The sequence below is a fragment of the Camelus dromedarius genome, chromosome 1 (assembly GCF_036321535.1).
Source record: "Camelus dromedarius isolate mCamDro1 chromosome 1, mCamDro1.pat, whole genome shotgun sequence".
NCBI classification, from domain to species: Eukaryota; Metazoa; Chordata; class Mammalia; order Artiodactyla; family Camelidae; genus Camelus; species Camelus dromedarius.
This window is the reverse complement of record NC_087436.1, coordinates 46,025,962-46,043,178: the sequence shown is the minus strand read 5'-3', so window position 1 is coordinate 46,043,178 and position 17,217 is coordinate 46,025,962. Positions and strand designations below refer to the sequence as shown.

Below are 17,217 nucleotides of genomic sequence, written 5' to 3'. Positions count from 1 at the left end.
TATATTTCTTATATATGTATTTAATATGTATAAATATGAAGGGCTTATCTATTAGAAATACCAGTTGAAGTATTTGTTGTGAAATAATACAAAATGGGGTTTTCTTGTAAATACTTTTGTTAAAAAAAGATAAAGTGGGAACATGTGAAACAAGATGAGCAAAATATTAATGATTATTAAACCTGAGTGATGTGTATATGGGGTTAATTTTTCTATTTTCTCTACTTTTATGTTCAAAATTTCTCATAATAAAAACTTAAAAATGGCATTGGGGAATGCCAAAAGTTATGGACCACCCAGGAGCCTTTATGGAGTCCTGATTTTCTGTTGTTAACACCATTATTTTCCTTTTGTTAGATATGCTCTCCTCATCAGCAAGCAGTCCTGCTCCTGAGCCCGCTCCTGAACCTGACCCGGCTCCAGCTCCAGTCCCCACTGTTCCTCAGCCTTCAAAACTGGCTAAGCCGTTTGGATATGGTTACCCAGCTCTTCAGCCTGGATATCAGAATGCCACAACACCACTCAATTCTGGAGTACCGCCCAGTAGCCCAGGCTATTCTGGATTCCAGCAGTATGCTCAAGTATGTATTTAGTCATTTAAAGACTGCATTTCTAAAAATTGTGAAACTGTTATCAATTCTGACAAACCCTTGGTGATTCAAATGGATCATAAGTACGAACACAGATAAGCCTAGATCAAATGTACGTAGAATTTGGTTCCAGTTTTTTGTGTATGTTCGTACATAGAAAAAGATAAAAGGTGTTAGCTATGATTTTTTTTCTGCATTGTACTTTTATTTTTCAGAGTCTCTGCAATATACAGGTATTAATTTTATATCAGGAAATTAATTATTAGTTAAAATTTTATATTACTAAGCTGACTTTCTCCTTAAAAAAATGACATGGTGTTAATATGGTGGGGATTTTGGTTCCAACTCTTAAGTTGAAGAAATCTCCATGACATGTAACTGAAATTGGTAAAAAGCCTCCACACACAAATTCTTATGAGTACATTTGTTCATAGTTACTGCTGTGACTCGTTTTGACGTGACCTTTCTGGGAGTCACCTCTTAAATACCATATCAGTTTAGTAATAGGATAATAATTATTTTATATTTATATTTATTGAGAAAAAATAGAATTTAAGGAAATGATTGAAATGGCAAAAGCATTCTACTTATAATTAAAAAAAAAACTGCTCTTAGTAGTCTAGCAGAAATTTCCTCCTGTGGTGAAGCAATGAAAATTAGAGTGGAAATAAGAAAACCATGTGTTTCTGGAATTTAATCTTAGAATTAAGGCACAGAAGGAAAGAGGAAACTGGGAGACACACTGGAGAAAAATGATTGGTTAGTACTTACCTGCCTTCCATTTTGTTAGATTTTCTTTATTGGTCCAGATGGGACACTACTATTTCAGAGTAAGTGAGCAATGATAATTAAAGCGCATAGCTAGGATCTACATTTAAATTCTTACCTGTCTACTGGCAAGATTACAGGTTTTTATCTAATATGAACAAACTAATTTTAAAAGAAGCCATTTATTTTTGAAGTCCTAGTTAGGATAAGAATATTTTACTTTAGTTTTAAGCAGCTTTCTATAATAAAATTGAAATGCTTTTAAATGTTGCATTTAGTGCAACTCAGTGGGAGGGTTCTGAAATCTAAGGGCTTTCTTTGTATTCATTTATTAGAGATAAATTTTATTAACTAGTGGGAAACTCCAGCGGTTATCCTTTGAGGAAGAAAAAAAACTTAAAATTTGTTTTTCAATGTTGAAAAACAGGAAAAAAGTTGATGTTTAAAAATGAAAATAAAAATTAGAAAAATATTTTAGTGTACATGTGAAAACCCAGATATAGATACTGTATGGCTTCTTTTTTTTTTTTTTAACTTTAAAAAGGTTCATGATCAATTAGAATAAGATGCAGAAATAAATAAAAGTGGAAGATAAATATCAACCAATCCTCCCATCATCAAGATATAAACACTTGGAGTCTATCCTTTTAGGTTTCTTGCTGTGCATTTGTGGGGGGAAGCTAGTAAAGCTGGTCATCCAAATGACCTCTTTAAACAAACAAATAAAAAAAGTTGATAAATACGGATGTTGTTTTATAAATTTTCTATTCCTTTAACAGCATAAGAGGAAACTTTTATATCACTGCCTATCCTTCATCTGAAAGCTGCATAACGTTTTATAGTCATCCAGCCTATCACTGGGCATAGCTGAGTGTGAATTAGTGAATCATAGGACCTATTTACCAGACTTGAGAATTTCTCTCTATTTATTCATTCGGTGAAAACTGAGTTCCTACCATGTGGCAGCCCTACTCTAGGCACTGAGGATACAAGAGGAAGTTAAGTGAGCAAAACAGTTCCTTCTCCCTGTAAACTTGGTGGGAGTGCGGGGCCAATGGGACAATAAATAAATAAATCAATAAATTAATAACCTAATTTCAAATAGTTACAAGTGCTATGAAGCAAGACAAGTTCAGGAAATTGCTGGGTTTGGGGGATATGGAGTAAACAGTCAGGAAAGCCCTCATGGTAGAAGTTACGTTTAAGTTAATATTTGAATGACACGAAAAGCCAGACCCTAGGACAATTTGGGGGTAGAGCATTTCAGGCTGAGAATACGTATATACAGAGACTTGAGCAGGAGCAACTTTAACGTGTTCCAAGAACAAAGTCCCAGTGTGGCTGGAACTCAGTTAACAATGGGAAGAGTAATAGGAATGAGATCAGAAAGCTAGGGAAGGACCATAGTCAGAAGCTTGAATTTTACGCCAAGTCCAAAGGGGAGACATTGGAGATTTTATGGAATAGAATGAAATCTGATCTATGTATTTAGAGAATCATTTAGCTACCATGTGAAGAACGGATTAGGGATGGGAGTATTTGAAAAGACAAAAATGGAAACAGGGAGATAAATGAAAGCTTTGCCATCAACCCAGAAAAAGAGGTAGTAAAAAGTGGATGGATAAGGGATATCTTTGGACTTGTTGATGAATGACTGGATGTGGTGGGTGAAGGAAAGGAAGGCATCAGGGATAACTCTTAGGTTTTTGGCAGGGCAACTGGGTAGAGGGTAGTGTATTAGCTTAGATGGTGAAGACAGAGCAATGATTCAGGGAATGGGAAGTGAGTTGATCATATTAAGTTAAAATAGACATCCAAGTGGAGATGTCTGGCAGACAGTAGTTGATCAATATTTGGTGGTCAGGTATAGAGAGATAATGTGCCAATATTCCCAGCAAGAGTGTCTGTGACTGTCCATTTCTCTATTACTAAGTATGCCAAGAATTATTTTTATAAGCAAAATTTTTTTCATAATTCTCAGTCATTTGTGTTTCTTTTTTGATTTATTTTACTGAGGTATAGTCAGTTTACAGTGTTGTGTCAGTTTCTGGTGTACAGCACAATTCTTCAGTCATACATGAATATACAAATATTCATTTTCATATTCTTTTTCACCATGAGCTACTATAAGATATTGAATGTATTTCCCTATGCTATGCAGTATAAACTTTTTTTTATCTGTTTTATATATACCAGTCACTATCTGCAAATCTCATACTCCCAGTTTATCCCTTCCCACACCCCTTCCCCTTAGGCAACCACAAGTCTGTACATTTGTGTTTCTTAATTGAAATCACTGTTTATATTCTTTCACCATTATTGTATCCAGGTCCTTCTGGTTTGTAAAAGCTATCTGTAATAAGTACATTAATCTTTTGTCTAATATATGTTGGAATTTTTTCCCTGAGCTTAAAATTTGTTTTTAATTTTAATGGCATTTTATTTTACATTGGAAAAATGTTTAGTTTTATATGATCATGTTATTGCTTTTTTTGTTTTCACCTTTGTTTGTATCCTTTAAAAGCTCTTTTCAACCTTAAGATTAGGAAAATTTTTTTTAGTTTTTTGGTGATTACCTTTTTGTATCTTTAATCCACTTAAGGTTTTATTTTGATATATAATGTAAATAATAAATCTCATTTACCCCCAAAATATTTGGCTCTAATTTCAATGATATTTATTAAATAGTCTTTTTCTCATTGATTAAATATCCTACCCTTATTTTATATCCTAAATTCTTAAAGAATTTTAAGTTCTTACCCTAAACTTGGATTTGTTTGGGGTTTTCTATTATACACTATTATTGGATCCATATAATGATGTTTTCTTTCATCCTTTAGAGCTCTACCAAAAACTCAGAATCCTTTTCATTATCTAGGTTTTTTTTTCCCCCTTAACATCACTCACTTCAATTACTGTCAATATTTTGCTGTATTTGTTTCATCTGCCCCCTACACACACACACACACACACACACACACCTTTTATTGCAGAGGATTTTAAAGCTAATCCTGGGCAAGAGGAGGCGGGGAGATAGAAAAGATCATTTCTTGCAGATCACAATACCACTGCCATATCCAGCAAAATTAATAGTAATTTCTAAATGTCATTTAAAGTTCAGTCCATATTCAGATTTGCCTCATTTCAGAATTGCTTTTTTGCAGTTGGTTTGTTCAAATCAGAATCTAAACAAGGTTTACTAATTGTATTTGCTTATGCCTCTCAATTCTCTTTAATTTTAAAACAATCATCCTTGCCCATTTTTCATGCCTTTGATCTTCTGAAAAAACTGGGTCTGTTGTCCTGTAGAATGTCCCATATTCTGAATTTTGCTGATTGCCTCTTGTGGTGTCATTTAACTTGTTCCTCTGTTATACTTCCTATGGACTAGAAATTAGATCTAATGGCTTGATTATATTTGGGTTTATTGCTTCATTTGTTTATTTCCCTAAGCCAAAATATGATACGTTTTGGTTCTGTGTACATCATAATATCTGGTTGTCTCACTTTTAGTGGTGCTGGGATTGATTAGTTGGTTTATATGGTGACAGCCTGATCTCTTCATTGTGAAGTTCCTCATGAAGCTTTCACTTAGTGACTTTATCATCTATTGATACTTGTTTATCATCTATTCCAGATGACCATTACGTGCATCATTTATTTCAGGATGGATTGTAAAATAGTGATTTTCCTGAATTTATCATTCTGCATTTATTAGCTAGAATTCTGCAGTACATTCACATAATAGAGTGCTCAGTAACTGTAAAAAAGAATGTGGAAAATCTCTATATATAGACATAGAGTTATTGCCAGGACATTTTTTTAGGTTAAAAAAAGGGTCATATTTAGAGCAGTGTATGTATTAGTTTATATTTGTAAATTATGTAAATTTTATGTTTACTCAAAAATTTTTTGAAGTTAAAAAGGTAGACAGCAATCCTTAAAAATTAAAAGCAAACAGAAACAAATAAACCAGTTTATCAAGTTGGATACATTCTGATACAGGAAAAAAGCACTGTTCTAGCTAATCTTAAAACAGTATTTGGTATGTTTTCAGTGGGGAATAATCTAAGGACAAAAAGAGCTACAAAGAAATCTTACATTTAATTTAATAACCTCACATTTATAACAGTATTGGTATTGTTATTTTGCAACTATTTTGGTATATCATAGGATAAAATAAAGATGTTACCATAGGAGTCAAGATTTTCAGTGAAAGTGAAGAGATACAGACATAAAACCAAAGAAGTTAGAATGCCATTTTCTAAAATTTGGATTGGAAATGTCTTTGTAAACTCATTATTTTTTTCCATCTATTTAAAAATGTATGTTTTCTATTTCTACCTATTATAGAAGCGGGAAGTAATAACAGCACACTAGCAATGAACACCCTTGTTATCCAGATTATGGTCTCTAGATTCCAACCCTACTTAAAAGGAACCAAGATTCTTTTTTGGATAAACGACTAACTTTAGGTCTGAAGGAGGAATAATACAAAATGTTATGCCAGAAAGCAAGGAAGCTAACAAAGACTAATGAGTTCATGTCAAAAGGACACTCAGGCCAGCTTGAAGGGGCTCTCACTGGCCAAAGATTGGGTAGTTTGGGCATCAAAGTGAATAATAACCCTAATTTGCCAAGTCACTTTGAGTTGATGAAGAGCCGTGAGTTCATAATAATACTAAATATATAACAGAGGAAACAAAAAAATGAGCAAAGCAAAACTCATTGAACGTCATAGTACATTTCTCTGGCATCAACTCATTCTGAAAATTGATAATTGAAAAAACTTGAAAACAAGCATTTATCCTGCCTTTCTAGTATGAAGTGTATTCAGAGAAACTAACTTCTTTGACATTGAAAGCATTGTTGTTGAAGTTTTGCTGTGAAATTTAATGGTGCAAATAAGTTTTAAAATTATTCAGTATTTTGCTTTGAGTTTTTTTTTTTTTTCAAGAATGCTTTAAGCTGTGAGCTGCTCTATTAAGTCATCCTGCTATTACAAAGCCAGATTTAAATTTTCTTATCTTCTTGCCTTTTCTGTATGCTTAAAACCTATGTATACTATAAGTTTTATTTATGCTTGTTATATTGTTCTTCTGTTTCATTCTGAGTTGCTCTTTTCAGCAGTATCCTGGTATGAACCAACTGTCATCCAGTCTGGGAGGATTGAGTCTTCAGAGTTCCTCACAGCCAGAGAGCTTGAGACCTGTAAACCTTACTCAAGAGAGGAATATTTTACCCATGACTCCTGTTTGGGCTCCTGTACCTAACTTGAATTTAGACCTCAGAAAATTGAATTGTAGCCCAGAGTAAGTATTTAATTTAAAATCTTAAGTAAGTAAGATACCTTGTCAAAAACACTGTATGACTTTCAAAAATAGTAAAAGTAATATGATATTAATTCCTTGATTGGAAGTTTTGTTAACGTAAACTCTTCTAATTTAGTCTGTAAAGAAGTTCCAGATGTAAAATTCAATTCAGATCACCTGTCCCTGTCCCCATCTCTGTTGCCATTCAGTCTCATTCCCTATCACCTAATGCTTCAGAATTTTTTTTTTCTATTTTAGTGAAGGGTCTTAGGAACCCAAATCTAACTATATTTTTCTTTTCTTAAATTTCTTTTTTCCTCACTTTTCACCAGTAGTAACTTCTGATGTCTTTTAAATTAAGCGAAATCTTTAAAATTTTATGCCCGTCAATCTTTGCTTGAAAAGGATACAGACTTCACTTATGTAGACCCCAGGTTCAGATACGTTTTCCTCTGAATTTTCTTTTCCCACTCAGTATAGAGTGTGAAGACCATTGACCCCAGGCTTATTTATCCAGCCTGAATTTAGATTTAGATTTTCTTTGAGTGTTTCCTTGCCTCGTGGAACAGTTTAGCAGGCAGCCTCCTTCTGGTGGCCACAGCCCCTGGTGTATCCTTTAGGTGGGTGAGCTCTGTTTCTCACCTCCCAGTGCCCCCAAAACTAAAAGTTCTCCGTTCTTGTCTGCTTTCGGTCCTTCTGTCTCCTAAGACTAGGATGCTTTTTAGAAGACCTCCTGCTTCTGGAATCTCTCCTCAGAAAGTAAACTCTGATTCACAGACAACATTATCTTCTTCCTTGCATTAGGAAAATTAGTGTTCTTTAAAGGCTTTTTTTTTTAAGGCGATAGTTTTCTAGCGTTTTTCAGCCACTGCCTTATATGGATTTCCAATACAGGAAACAGGAAATGGAGATGCTTTGAGGGTTCCACCTCTTCTGCCACAGTCTATTGCCAGCCCCCCATCAGTGAGTGCCAAGATCATATCTATAAAAATGTATAATCAATGATTCTAGATTGAGAAGAGCTGCCCATCCTTAATGTAAACTGCTGTCAGGGCAGTAGGTGTGTGGATCACGGCCTGTGTGTGATGGGTTAGGCATCCCCAAGTAGGTGAATGCAGTATATGTACATGTGTAAGGGGTCACACAGGTAGGGGATGGTGTGTATGCTTCTACTCAGTTATGTGTTTTCTATGAAAAAATCTCTTACCAAAATAGCAAAGCAGAGTAATAGGCTTTAGAGTGTATGCTTCAGAGTTTGAAAAACCTAGGTTCTTACCTTGGTTCCACTGATAAGTAGCCATGAAACTGTCCCAGTTATTCAACCTCTTAAGTTCTCAGTATTGTCAGCTGTAAAACAGGAATAGTAACTGTGTCTGCTATTGTTAAGATAATTCATTCAATAAATATATACTGAATGCCTTCCAAGTTAAGTGCCAGGCACTGTCGCTAGGTGCTGGGAATGAAGCAGTAAATGAAAGAAACAAAGTTCCCGATCTCATGCAGCCAATATCATATTAGGGAAGACATACTGTGAATAGTCAAACCAGTGAGTATGTAATGTATTTTCAGAGATTACTATGAAGTAGGGAGTAGTGAGGGTGGAGGGTGACTATTTTTAATTGAGTCAGGATACGTTTTTTGCAAGGAGTTAACACTTGAATAGAAATTTGAATGAAACAAGAGAGCAAGATGTGACTCTGGAAAAAGAGTGTGCCAAGCTACGTGAACACCAAATGCTGAAGTCCCAAAGCAGGAGCCAGCTTGGCGTGTTCAAGGAACACCACCAGCCTAGAGTCAACACGTATCTGGATATCTCTACATACTGTTCAACACTCTTCTTAGGAACTCCTGTCCTGGTTTCCAGTACCTCAGCCTCTTATCTCTTGGATTGTTCCTTTATTGACTCTACGTCTGCTGACCTTAATTTGTAACTTAATAAGTTTTAAGCACTTATTCTGTGAGAGGAATAGTACCAGGGTGACACAGGGACAAAATATCTCTGATCTCCAGTGGAGGATATAAACAAAGTGCACAGCCAGCTAGCAGATCCGACTAATTGATACCATAGAAGCATAAACAGATCTCAGTGCACAGAGGAAGAAGTCTTTACTTCTGACTTGTGATCGGGGCGCGGATGGTTTCATGTGAAGCTATAACTTTGAGTCTCACAGTAAGAGTCAGAGTTCAACATGTGAAAAATGGGCAGTAAAGCAGGAACAGCATCATTAAAGGTGCAGAGGTGTATCTTTTCACTCGTATTTTCTACCGCCTCCTGCTCGTGCCCTGCTAGTCATAGTAGAGTTACTGTTGTTTTTTTTTTTTTTAATGTGTTGCACTTCTCCACCATGAAAATGTTGACTCCTTAATTTAGGTCTTTTGACATAAATAACATACATGCCTGTTTAAAGTAATCAGAATTCTCCTAGTTATGGTTATGTAACATACCCAGATGATTTTTACGAGTTTGCCCTTAAATGTTTAGTTGTTTACAACTAGCTACTTCAGTTTTTTTGTTTTGTTTTGTTTTCTGATAGCTAACATAGTCCATGTCGTTTATATTTTTGCAGTTCATTTCGGTGTACTTTGACAAATATTCCACAGACACAGGCTTTACTGAATAAAGCTAAGCTTCCTTTAGGATTGTTGTTACATCCCTTCAGAGACCTAACGGTAAAGTAACATCCTCAGAAATGTTTGTGCTCATGTGCAAGGTATTCAGATTGTGTATTTTCTTAGATTTTTTTCATCTTCTTTTATTTGAAGTTAGATTTATTCATTTCTGTCAGATTCAATTCAGCAGACATTTTCTGCCACGTGTTTTGTGACAGTCCCTAAACTAAGCACTGGTAAACAGCAAGATGATTAAGTCATTGGCCTTGCCCCCAAGAAATTCTTATTTAACAAGGGACAAAGATGTGAAAACAAGTAATTACTGTTCCGGATAACTAATATGTGTAACATAATCAAATTCTGTGAGTTACTTAGGTAGTAAGCACAGTATGGGAAGAGATTCCTTCTGGGTACAGTAGCAGAATTTTTCTACAAGTGGTGAGAACTGAGTTGGATTTTGAAAAATTAGTTTTGGAAGTTGAAAAGGCCATAGATGATATATAAACTTTAGGGGTTCTTTATTAAACGTAAAGGAAGCACCAGCCACGCTCTCCAGTTGAGGTGGGGGGGACTGCATGATTGTTCTTAACTATATTAACTAAATAACCTTTGTAATAATAAAGTCTAAACATGTCAAGTTTATTGGATGAAAACGTTAACTTTTTTAAGTTTCCAATCAGGGGTTAGTTCAGGGAGACAGAATAATATTTCATATTTTCTGAATTTCTTATGTTGAATATAAAGTTCCTTTTCCAAGCTAAGCATAAAGAGATGTATTTCTTTAAGGCATTTTGTATTTGGCTTCTTGTGGCCGCAGTCCCCACCAGGACTGTGTGGTTGTCTACTGCGCAATGCCTTAGGGTCTAGTGCGAGGGGCAGTCAGGCAGCAGAGACAAAGGCATTTTTATATGGTATATGTTTCTCACTGTTGTTTCTTGAGTTTAGCTGATAAGCTCTAAGCTCTGAGTTGTTGTATTTTCTTGGCCAACAAGACTTTTCTTGTCAGCCAGTAACTTTTATTACGTTCAGTTTGACTTGACTTTGGTATTATTTGATAGTTTGTGACAGAAGAGGGAGAAAGCTAGATTGCTGCTTGCGTTCCTCAGCATACTCGTGTGTTTTATTAAAATGCTTCAATTTCAAAAAACAAGTGTGGTTTCTGTTCTGTATGTGGAGAAGAGCAGTCTGTGGTCCATTTTTCCCTCGGGTGCTTTGTCTGCTACAACATCTTTATTTTACTTCCTAGCAATTACCAGTAATAACATCCAATACCATTGTGAGGTGCCGATCTTGTCGAACATATATCAACCCTTTTGTATCCTTCATTGATCAACGTAGATGGAAATGCAATTTGTGCTACAGAATTAATGATGGTGAGTTTCAGATTCTTAAAAAAGTGTGTATAATTTATTTAAAACATTTTGACATTTTTTGCCATTATCCTCATTGCTTTAAAAACTTTCATGTCACTTTTAATGGAAAGAATACAGTCTAGGGACGCTTCATTTTATCTGGCCAGGGGTATAACTGATAATGAGGAGAGTGACAGGGAGGGCAAAGTAAAAGGAATTCATGAAATTGGCAGCGAAGGTCATGCAGACTAAGTATGCTTGACCCTGACAAGTTGAGATTGTCTTCTGTTTGTACCTTTGGTCCATTCAGCTCAGTGTAGATCTTTGCCAGTGCATGTGGACACAAGCGTGCGTGTGTATCCGTTTGTCCTCTTCAGTCATTTCTTAGGTCCTCTTGGTATAATTGCTTTCAAATTTGTGTTTGTCTGATTTCTTTTCCATGTCGTGGGGTATAGTAAATGGGACACAAGCCTAGGAAGCAGAGTTACCTGGGTCCAGGTTTTCTCACCTGATTTCAGAAAATAAATTTTTTTTATCCTTCTGATTTATTTTTTTCAAGCGGGTGTAAGAGGTTGGTTTTTATCATTAGGTGTTCACAGAACTGTTGTAAACCTCATAAATACTGATGATAGAGGTGTTTATTTCTAGGCATATAAATGTTTTTAGTTACAAATTGTGTTACTAAATTTACGCTGGATTCCTAATCTTACCTAGTTCCTGAAGAGTTTATGTATAACCCCATCACCCGGTCTTATGGAGAGCCTCATAAACGGCCAGAAGTTCAGAATTCAACAGTGGAGTTCATTGCCTCTTCAGATTACATGGTAACTATTCGGTGTTGAAATTAGTTGTGGGACACAATTGTACTGGTCATTTATAGTTTGCTGTTAAGTGAATTCTTGTCTAAATTTTAAAATTGTGATATGAATTTTTTGAAATAATGCTGGAAGTTTATACTTAACAAATAGAAAATTCTTTGTAAATATTATAGATCTCCTGGAAGAATGCAATTATATCACTAAGAAACATTGGTAACGTTTCATGAAGGGCACCAACATCTGCAGTTTGTTGCCATTTTGATTTGATTGCTTGTATGGATAAATATAAATAATCTAATTATCATTTAGTATTTAATATTTAAGATACTCAAACAGAGAAACTCGTGTTTTTGCCAAAAAACACATCTGCACTTTTCAGGCCCTTAAAGATAACACCATTTTACTGGTACACCCAGTGCAGATGTGAAGATGAATGGATGTTAGCTTCACTCTGATTCTGCTCTTCCCAGTTAATCATAAAATTTCCCCTGTTCTTTAATTACACTGATTCTTCAGATCTCATTCTTCTTTTCCACTTACAAAAACAAATTCTTGGCCTTAGTTCTGCTCATCATCTTTTTGTTTCTACTCATTTCAAGTATCTTTTTAATAACTTGCATTTCTTCTGTATCTTCATTTCTAATCTTTGTTGTCCGTATAAATGTAAAGTGTTGCTAGTGGGAAAATGTGAACAGGGACAACTAATATGTATGGAATTCCTGGTGCTTGGCCCATTTCTTAACTTATTCTTGTGATTTTTATGGTCCTTTGTGTCCAATTTAGCATCTGCCCACTGAACTACTATTTTCTTGTCTGTTTCCATATTAACTGTAGTAAACTTTCTCTTGGTCACTTTTACTCTCAACTTCTTGCTTTCTGTACATCTTATTATGTTGCCAGCTCTGCCCTGGCTCCTTAGGAATCTTTATCTAATTGAAGTGGTGAAGCAAGAAGTAATCTTTAATTTTTACCATTCTTCGTTGGCATATTTTTTTGAAGTTTATATATATATCTCCTCCCTTTTTAACTTTCATAATAGTAATTTTCAAGTATGCTTGAAAGAAGAGAAGATAGTTTAATGACCATCATTAACCCATCACCAGGCTTCAATAATTATCAACATTTTGCTAAATGTATTTCATGTGTCCCCAGTCTACCCCAGTCGCCCCATCCCTCCCCAGCTCTGGAGTTTATTAAATACTAACCCCAGCACCATAGCATTTAGCCCATAAATGCTTCATCATATAAATATAAATATTTAATAAACATATTAAATATATATATACTTCTTATGTATCTCTAGCAGATAGGATTTCATGTACTTAGAGTGCCATCACAGGGACTTTGTTTGCACCTGGCACTTAACCCTTGGGATTCGGCTGCTACCAGGTGACTCAATAGTCCTGATGGTTGTCAGGTTGAAAAAAAAATGTTTTAAGAGTAGGGAAGGGATACAGAGGTTAGTATTAAATAATAAACTTAACACTCTATCAGGAAGAAATTTAGCCTATTTATTTAACCGTTATATGTAATCACTGCCTAATAATGCTTAATCCAGAATCGTATCTAGTAGTAATTGTGATATAAAGAGAATAAATTGTACTTACTGAATAAATTGCATTATTTCTATTCCTTTCAGCTTCGTCCTCCTCAGCCCGCAGTTTACTTGTTTGTTTTAGATGTGTCTCATAATGCAGTGGAGGCTGGATATTTGACAGTTTTGTGCCAGTCACTGTTAGAAAATCTAGACAAGTAAGAGGTTTTTTTTTTTACTCATAATATGTGTGTGTGTGTGTGTGTGTATGATTGTATATACATAAATGTATTTAAATATGAAGTGTTTATTAGCAATTTATGGAGCTGGTTTTGATTAATTTAATTTATCATGAAAAGAATGCCTCCTGTCTACCTTAGAATAAAGCTCCTGCTACTTAGATTATTATGATTTATGATTTGGTATCTGAATCTTAAAGTCATAAAAGTTTTAATACTTAGTAAGGAATTTAGGTCTCATCTAGCCACCCCTCTGACTTAGCAGCTCTGAGCACAGGGACCCAGAAATTTTGAGTTGGCCAGGATAGCAAGGATCTGGATAGAGAGAGAAATCTAGCTGTAAATCATGCCTGTGCAAGGAGATTTTTATAAGAGAGTTTTCAATAAGCTAATGATAGAATGAGACAGATAAAGGGAAAGAGGGAATTGATTTTGTGCTGAATATTTCAGGAAGCCAGGAACTGAGCTGGCACATTAGTAATGAGCTTTATTTTGAAAGTGGAAACAGAGTATAGGATAGGTTGCTTATACCTGACTCTAATTCCTGCCTTGTGTCTACCAGTATTAGTCATAAAGGAGACCCTTAACCGTGTTAAAAGATAAATCTTCCAAATCTCTGGAAAACAAAGTTGTTTCTGTACATTTCTTTTTCTTCTCCAACACCCGTAAGAAGTGTAACTTAAGATTGTCAGTAAGAACCACTGCTGCGGTGGTTCTTGCCATGTGCAGCAGTGTGGGGGTGGTCACGTGTGAATATTTTGTCTGAAGTACTCTTAGTGATTCCAAAAGGTTCTTCGCCCTCATCTTCCATTCGAGTTTGAGGGTTCTTGCTCTACTGCGTGCTAGCTCTAGTCACCATAACCTCCACATCACTGGGTTTGGCCTGTGAATAAACCAGTAACATCGAGACATTCAAGATTAAAAACCTCCAAGGATATTCAATGGTCTGCTTTTTGTTTCTGTTAGTAACCTAAATTTTTCATATCTTTACCCTTGATTAAAGCATTTGTCCTTTTTTTAGTCACAATTACTTAATTCAGTTATACCTATAGCAGTGGGTGGGAATGGGAGACCCCCTGCAAAGAAATAGTTTTTAAAACTGCAGCGTTAACTTGCTGGGAAAGTATGAGGATATAGCCCTAGAAATAGGAGCCAGTCCAACGAAGGTGAGTGACTATTTGTGAATTAAATAGACTATGCAAAACCAAAAGGATAAAATTGGGAATGGAAAATAGAAAAAACATATATATATAATATTACAGTGGAAAATAAAAGTATTAGGAAAGTTAAAAAAAAAAAAAGGAAACGGTGATAGGATAGCAGCAAGGTAGTATGATAGTTTTGGAAAGGGCTGTGGCTGCGGCTTTGCGAAAAAGGAATTTGCTGCCTCCAATCTGATTGGTAACAAATAGCCCTAATACTCAGTGACCTTAGAAATCTCAAAGAAGTGAAGAAATTAGTCTGTGTAAACAACATAAATCTTGACCAGTGTTGTAAACTAAATACCCACATGGCTTGTTGTATTCTGTTCTCTGACAGGCTTTTTGACCGAGCTTGCAGACTCTATCTGAGTAGCCTGATTGACCACTCATAATAGTAATAATGCTTTTTGCTTTTGATGCACACTATTTCGGCATCCTGTAACATTCAAAAATATTTTAAAGACATTGCTAAAACAACAGATTACATAATAACAGTTAACATACTTGGTGGTACTTAGAAATATACTTTGGCAAGATAAAGCATCTATCTTATTAATGAAGAAAGCTTGACAGGCTTTTAAATGGTAATTTGTTCTTCTTTGCTGTATCTTTTTTTTTTTTTTTTTGTATCATTGGCTTTTGAATACTGAGTTCTAACAGGAAATTTTAAACGATTGATGATAGATGAAATGTCTCAATGTTCCTAAATGTGGTTTTTATTTAAAATTTTACATGTTAAAATCTGATTTGCATTAGTTCTCCTTAAAATGCTTAAACAAGATACATCATTTTTATAATATTACTGAAAATATGAGTACTTTTTCACTTAACGGAATGTGTTTCACAGGAAAGTTAGCAAGAAATCTTTGGTTTTAATCATTATCAGTTTTAGTATTGGTTTATTATTTGAATATAGTTCAATTTTCTGAAGCATGAACTCTATTAAACATGTCAGTGGTTTCATCTGAAAATGGAAAGTTCCATGTTTGCTGTCCGCTGATATACATTGGTGTAGATAGGGATAACTTTTCTATTTTCTTTAAAAAGCATATGTGTTTATTCTTAGACTTAGTTTACTATCCTTTGTTTTTAATAAAATTTGTTTACTTAGCACTTTGAATTTTAAATTGTCATTTGTATCTTTAGGCTTCCTGGCGATTCACGAACAAGAATAGGATTCATGACCTTTGATAGCACTATTCATTTCTACAACTTACAAGAAGGATTATCACAGCCTCAAATGTTGATTGTGTCTGATATAGATGGTAAGCAGTGAATAAAATAACAGTCTTTTTCACTATAGAAGTTTGGAATTCAGGCTACTGTATTTTACAATACCTCATGTCATAATGCTGTAAGGATAATTTGGCGCACTTTGATATTTGTTTTAAAATCATTGTTTTCCTGGAAAATACGTGATTATAAGTTCTTTACACCTGTGTGTGTATACCTACACACGCTCAAGCACACACACGTGTGTAATACAGAGTGTATGTAGTTAATAAAGCACTATCACTGTACCCATTACATGTATGGCCTTTAAAAAACTAAGATTTTTAAATGTGAAATTCTTTTGACCTGATTTATCTTTTGGTTAAAATACATGTTTTTCCTATAGATGTTTTTCTGCCCACACCGGATAGCTTGCTTGTGAATCTACATGAAAGTAAGGAGGTGAGAATGATTTTTTTTCCTTAAAGTATTAAAATATTTCTGTTACTTCAACTGATAACTAAAATGCTGAACATCTGTTATACGTGGACTATATCAACATTGCAGTAAACAATGTAGGTAGCACATTGTTGACTACTCAGTTTACCATCCCCTAAAATGTAGTGGCACATACTATACTCTGGGATGTTTTAAAGAAGAATATTGCCTTGCTTTCCCAGTAATTCAACTTTTAATCCTTGTTTCTCCAGCTTATAAAAGACTTACTGAATGCATTACCAAATATGTTCACCAACACAAGAGAGACACACAGCGCCCTGGGTCCTGCACTTCAGGCTGCCTTTAAATTAATGTCTCCAACAGGCGGCCGCGTGTCTGTGTTTCAGACACAGTTGCCTTCCTTGGGGGCAGGCCTTCTGCAGTCCAGAGAGGACCCTAATCAGAGATCCAGCACAAAGGTATTTTACATTGGTTTCTCTGTCATGCTCAGGATCGTGTCTCTGCCTCTAAGACTGTGTCTGTTCTGTTTTTCCACTTCATTGATAGTAAGGAAAAAAACTGGTGAGACAGTTTAACTCAAATTAATCTTTCTTTGTTATTGTGTTGCCTTGTGTTCTTTTTATAACTTTGTTTACAAGTTATAGAAATTTATACATTATCTACCCCAACCCTTTTATTTTACAGATGAGGAAACAGATTAAACAGTCTTACCAAAGGTTAAGTAGCTGTTTAATGGTAAAGATGTGACTTGAATTTCTGGCTTCAGTGCTCTTTTCTGTTTCACAAGTGATAATACTCACGATCTGAGGTTATAATTTAACATGCACATACTAATACATTTTTTCATTATGAAGGTGATACAAATCACTATATAAAACTTGGAAAATGGAAACTAATATAAATGATCAATTATCTCACTGTTAAGATAATAGCATTTAGTTACACAAATACATACAAGTAAGCATAATTGGGCCTTACATGTGTATACCATGTTTATTAATTGACATTTTTCACTGAAGAGTATATAGTGAACATTTTCTGAGGTCCCTAAAAATTCTCTTTAAAAATATTTTTTAGTAAACGTGAAAACTTGATTTAATTAATTGCCTCCTAGTGTTGAA

At 34.9% G+C, this 17,217-nt stretch overlaps 1 protein-coding gene across 6 annotated transcripts in view; it reads left to right on the top strand.

Annotated features, from left to right (window-relative positions):
• Nucleotides 1–17,217, top strand: part of SEC24B (SEC24 homolog B, COPII coat complex component) — a 71,911-nt gene that overhangs the window by 43,180 nt on the left and 11,514 nt on the right. For 4 of the 6 annotated variants that reach the window (XM_031467824.2, XM_031467806.2, XM_064483664.1 and 1 more), the window contains 9 exons: nt 358–581; nt 6,486–6,670; nt 9,238–9,340; nt 10,527–10,653; nt 11,347–11,456; nt 13,090–13,202; nt 15,572–15,690; nt 16,044–16,099; nt 16,348–16,554. In XM_031467824.2, the coding sequence (XP_031323684.2) occupies nt 358–581; nt 6,486–6,670; nt 9,238–9,340; nt 10,527–10,653; nt 11,347–11,456; nt 13,090–13,202; nt 15,572–15,690; nt 16,044–16,099; nt 16,348–16,554 (1,244 nt within the window). The remainder of the gene's footprint in view (nt 1–357; nt 582–6,485; nt 6,671–9,237; nt 9,341–10,526; nt 10,654–11,346; nt 11,457–13,089; nt 13,203–15,571; nt 15,691–16,043; nt 16,100–16,347; nt 16,555–17,217) is intronic. The other 2 variants (XM_031467813.2, XM_031467838.2) reach the window with 1 other exon arrangement.